Below are 4,801 nucleotides of genomic sequence, written 5' to 3'. Positions count from 1 at the left end.
TTGCTGATGGTGAATGCATGTTAATTTATTTTTAATATACTTTCTTATGTGATAACCAATGTGCTATATTTTCTCAGGACAAAGAACAAATGTTTATTTTGAATGTGTTATGTATGTTATTATTACGGACACAAACGCTCAGCAATGTAATTTCTCTTTTAGAGATTAATAAAGTTATTGTATTGTATTGTATTGTATGTGTGTCTCATCTAAAGTCGAAGTAACATCCGGGAACATGCCCCTAATGGTTTTACCGTAAGGGCGTAAAACAACATTATCATCACCACCAGCCAGAAGTCGATTTTGCGAAGACTAATTCGCGTGGTCTTTTTACCGAAAATTCGGTGCCAAAGATGTGTGCAGCCAGCTTCGTCAAATTGACTTCAAGAAGGCGACTTTGCCCAATTAGTTTCTGGCTTAAGGGAGGTAGAAAATTGCGGATAAATGTGGGGGGGGGGAGGTGTTACCTGTACTGGACGACGGTGGTTTGTGGACAAGATGCGCGGATATGGCCTTGTGCTCCCCAAGGGCAGATGCCACCGGGTCACGAAGAACGTCGCCGTTCTCGCCTACTCTTTTGTCGTCATGGTAGCCTAACACGTCTAAGAAAGGAAATACACATGTGACAATTGGACACACGTAGGAATAAAGAAAAATAATTCGAAAAAAGGAGAGAAAAGGGAAATAATGATATTTTGAATCCAAAAAAGGGCATTTTTTTCAATCCAGATTGAACGTAACTACGTTATTTGCTTAAGGAATATACACAAGACATGTTTTAAAATGTCGTACTTTGGACCAAGACGTTTGGACAGCTTGGACAACGTTTGGACAACGTATAGAAAACCAAGATGTGCATTGTTCTGTTTTCCTCCTGAACTGCGCGTGGGCGAAGCAGAAATAAATGGTGGAACCTTTTTTTAAAAATGTTTTGGTCTTTCTTTTAACCCTTGAATTTGTACTCATTTGCTGTCTTACAGTGCAATTATTTTCTAATTTAATGTGATTGTTGAACTTACCAGCGAGTCGCTTCACCTCTTCTTGTCTCTGCAGGATCTGCAACACGATACAGGAAAATACGTGAGCACTGTGGCTGACAATGTTGCGCCAGTTCTCGCTTGATGGATCCCAGGGCTGGTATGCACAAGAAATAGCCCAACTGGGCGCGAACCAGCTGCTGAATCGGACTGGTTGAAATCGCAAACAAAACACAACTGCAATCAATCCAACGCAGCGGTGAGTTCCCACCCCACTTTGGACTTTCTGGTTCACATCAGCCCAGACCTTACAAGAGGTCCTTTGACTTGGTAAAGATTCAGGAATAAGAAATGGCGTTCTTTCTTTCTTTCTTTCTTTCTTTATTTGGTGTTTAACGTCGTTTTCAACCATTCAAGGTTATATCGCGACGGAAGAAATGGCGTATGTAGCTTCATATAACCAAGGTCCACTGTTAAGTTTGTTTGTTTGTTTGCTTAACGCCCAGCCGACCACGAAGGGCGGTGCTGCTTTGACATATAACGTGCGCCACACACAAGACAGAAGTCGCAGCACAGGCTTCATGTCTCACCATGTCACATTATTCTGACACCGGACCAACCAGTCCTGGCACTAACCCCATAATGCCAGACGCCAGGCGGAGCAGCCACTAGATTGCCAATTTTAAAGTCTTCGGTATGACCCGGCCGGGGTTCGAACCCACGACCTCCCGATCACGGGGCGGACGCCTTACCACTAGGCCAACCGTGCCGGTCACTGTTAAGTGTACTAAAACAAAACCTCTCAATCGTAACACAAAAAGCTCATTTTTGGAGATCAATTAAGTTACACATCGTGAATCTTCAACCTCTCGACAAATTTGGGATTCTATCTCATCTAGTTTTACCTCATCCTTTTAAGATGCAAAACCAACTCACCAGCTTAAACAGCGCTGCGTACTGGGCAGCGGTGTGAGCACAGCAGATCTCCGTGTCGACGACATCCTTACTGGGACGGACCTCCAGCAGGTCCAGCAAAGGGGAGTGCGCGTCCGACAAGGGGTTGGGCCGCACCTGGTCACAAGGCATGCAGACCTCCTCGTGTCCCTGGAAGACGCCTCCCTGGAGGTCCTTCAGGTAGAAGAACACGAGAAGAGCGCTCAGGGCCAGTAGCAGCAGGCAGAGCAGGCTGATCAGGAACGCAGACAGAGCGATCTTGCGGCTGGGTGTGCGGAGACCTTTCTTGGCGAAGGGTTTAGGGTGGTGGCGGGGTGACTGGGGCTTGAAGGTGGGAAGTAGCTTCTCTTTGGATGAGTTGGGAATCATCGTTGCGTAGGGAAGGCTGCTCTCTGAAGAGGTCGTGGACGAGCTTCTGGATGGGTTGTAGATGGGTGGACGATCCATAGCAACTGCCTTTTCCTGATGTTCTTTCCTGTAACTGATGATATATCGACAAAAAACATCAGTTTTTGAGGCCATTAGAGGGAGATCGTTCTTAATTCTGATATTAGGGGCAGAAGAAATTGTACAAAATGTAGACTTATGACATAATTCTGCGTCGATTATAATATTAAGATATGTGACTGACAACATGTAGCTCAAGAAAACGAAGTCCAGCACTCACTAGAAATCACCAACATCATCGTCGCCATCTTCTTCCTTCTCCTACTCATCATTATCGTCATCAATAATATCGATAATAATTTAGATCAACCAGGGGAAACGATTCTTTTCGGTTCCTTTTCTTACCTGTATTTTGATGATTCCAATGGTGACAAAGTCCAAACAGATTCCCAGGTTGTACAATCTGCTTATCTCGAGTTCACGATGAATTCACTTACTACCGCAGTTTAACTTCAGAGAGGGAACCAGGAAGTATTGTAATCAAAACCACGTCTGACGACAGCAGGTGACACAAGACGGGTGCAACTCTCGCACTGCGGTTCAGTGAACAAAAACGTTCCTTGTGAACCGAAAATACCCACAATTCCAAGTTTGGATATTATGTCAGCGTCGCCTAGTTTCAAGGGTGGTGGAGCAGAAGGATCTCCGGTTGCTGAGTTACAAAGAACTCAAAGGTTCATATCTTTACACCCAGTGTTGCGGCTGTTCAGTTGTTAACAATATGCACACGCGCCGCAAACAGCTAGTCGACTCACTGTTGTGAGAAGCAAATCAGTAGTCGGTTTCCAGAAAATGAATCGAAACCGAAAATAGACGAGGAGGGAGGCGCTTGCAATTCGTATCAAGAGAAGCATACACCGAACAACAGCTTGCTAAACTGTGACAACATTGCCGCACATTTGAAATATCCCTTGTCCACCTTTGGTGAAGAGAAGATAAATAACGACTAACAGAATGGAAATACAAAAGTGTCCCATGCCCAGAAGAGAGAATAATAACAACGGACGATTGAAGATCAGGGCCGGACCCAGGGGGGGGTTCCAGGGGTTCCGGAACCCCACCCCTGGAAAAAGCATGTACCTTACTTTGAGTGTTGTTGTTGTTTTTTTTAAATACATTTTGTGTGTGTCTCTCACAAATTTTATTCAATGTGAAATCCGAGGAGAAAAAGGTACCCCCCCCCCCCCCCACCAACTCACACTGACAGGCCTTAATCCTCAAAACAAGGCCCAGAATGCACCAGATAGCACAGATTTTAAAGGCATATGTACGCGCTCCCGTGTTTACAAAGTGTAGTTTGCCCATAATCGATGTCAAACGCACCATAAGACCAGTATAATGACGATATGTCACCATGCGCGGACCATAATACATGCATTACAGCTTGTTCTAGCCTCTGAAAAAGTGAGGATGTCAACAAAGCCGCGGTGTTAGCTCCCTTGCATCAACGTTACATGTGTTGCCAAATCTATAAATAGGACGATCCAGATCAAAATGAAAATTAACATATCTCAACATTGAAGGGGTCCTAGACCACAATATTTTGCAGGGAACTTAATTTAGCATGTCTCCAGCTGTTGGTAAAGCAATTAGCGTGTATAGTCATCGAGTACATATGCCTTTAACCGTTTTTCAAAAATTTTCCGGGGAGCATGCCCCCGGACCCCCCCTAGTTCGCGCGCCTGCAAAGGCAGGCGCGCGCTTGTGGCTTTGCCACTTCGCTGATTTGCCCCCCCCCCCCCCAAAAAAAAAAGGAGGAACCCCCCCCCCCCCTTACAACTCATTTGGTCCGGCCCTGAAGATAACGGCTTGTTAACTGCAACTGTTACTCTCATGCGTGCAAACTCCGAATCGATCCAAACTAATAATGACATATTCATCCGTACCCAGAAACGTTTGCAGACGCAGGAGAGGGCACGAACAAGTCATGAATTGCTTGTCACAAAGGTTTTGCCAGGGAGGTTTCTTCAAGGGCTTTATACAGTGACACTAACAGTGTTGCCACTTGCTACCATGTCGCAAAACTTAGGACGTTTGTGACAAGTGCCTGCCCCTTCGCTGAGACACCAACAAGTCAAACCCTGCGGCAAAATACCCAAGGTACGTGAAGCGAAACTAATTGCATGTGAAAAAAACCCTCAGAGACTGGTTATTCATGCGGAAAAGAACAGCTCATTATGTTCAATGAATGAAACCAACAAGCAGGCGAACCTGAACAAATTCATGCGCCTGCAAGTGTTGGAACACGTAAACAAGGAAGAATGACCTACAAAGAAAATCGTTAACACACGCCCTGGATCGTGGAACGCCTAGTTGTGTCTACCGCAGGAGCAACACACTTTTATGTCTCCCGCAAGACCAACCACGTGGTAGGTGTCTCCAAATAAATGCCTTAAAATAGTAGATAACCAGACTTTCTTGTA

The 4,801-nt window shown here is 45.2% G+C and overlaps 1 protein-coding gene across 3 annotated transcripts in view; it reads right to left on the bottom strand.

The window, feature by feature from the left end:
* Positions 1 to 3,146, bottom strand: part of LOC138981873 (CD40 ligand-like) — a 21,085-nt gene extending 17,939 nt beyond the window's left edge. The window contains exons 1-4 of one of the 3 annotated variants that reach the window (XM_070355024.1): positions 2,724 to 3,146; positions 1,914 to 2,412; positions 1,020 to 1,056; positions 468 to 602 (exon numbers count right to left, since the gene is read on the bottom strand). In XM_070355024.1, the coding sequence (XP_070211125.1) occupies positions 468 to 602; positions 1,020 to 1,056; positions 1,914 to 2,378 (637 nt within the window). In that variant the 5' untranslated portion in view covers positions 2,379 to 2,412; positions 2,724 to 3,146. The remainder of the gene's footprint in view (positions 1 to 467; positions 603 to 1,019; positions 1,057 to 1,913; positions 2,413 to 2,723) is intronic. The other 2 variants (XM_070355031.1, XM_070355017.1) reach the window with 2 other exon arrangements.
* Positions 3,147 to 4,801: the final 1,655 nt, after the last annotated feature.

The sequence above is a fragment of the Littorina saxatilis genome, linkage group LG1 (assembly GCF_037325665.1).
Source record: "Littorina saxatilis isolate snail1 linkage group LG1, US_GU_Lsax_2.0, whole genome shotgun sequence".
In the NCBI taxonomy this organism is placed as follows: domain Eukaryota; kingdom Metazoa; phylum Mollusca; class Gastropoda; order Littorinimorpha; family Littorinidae; genus Littorina; species Littorina saxatilis.
This window is presented reverse-complemented; position numbering and strand designations above follow the sequence as displayed.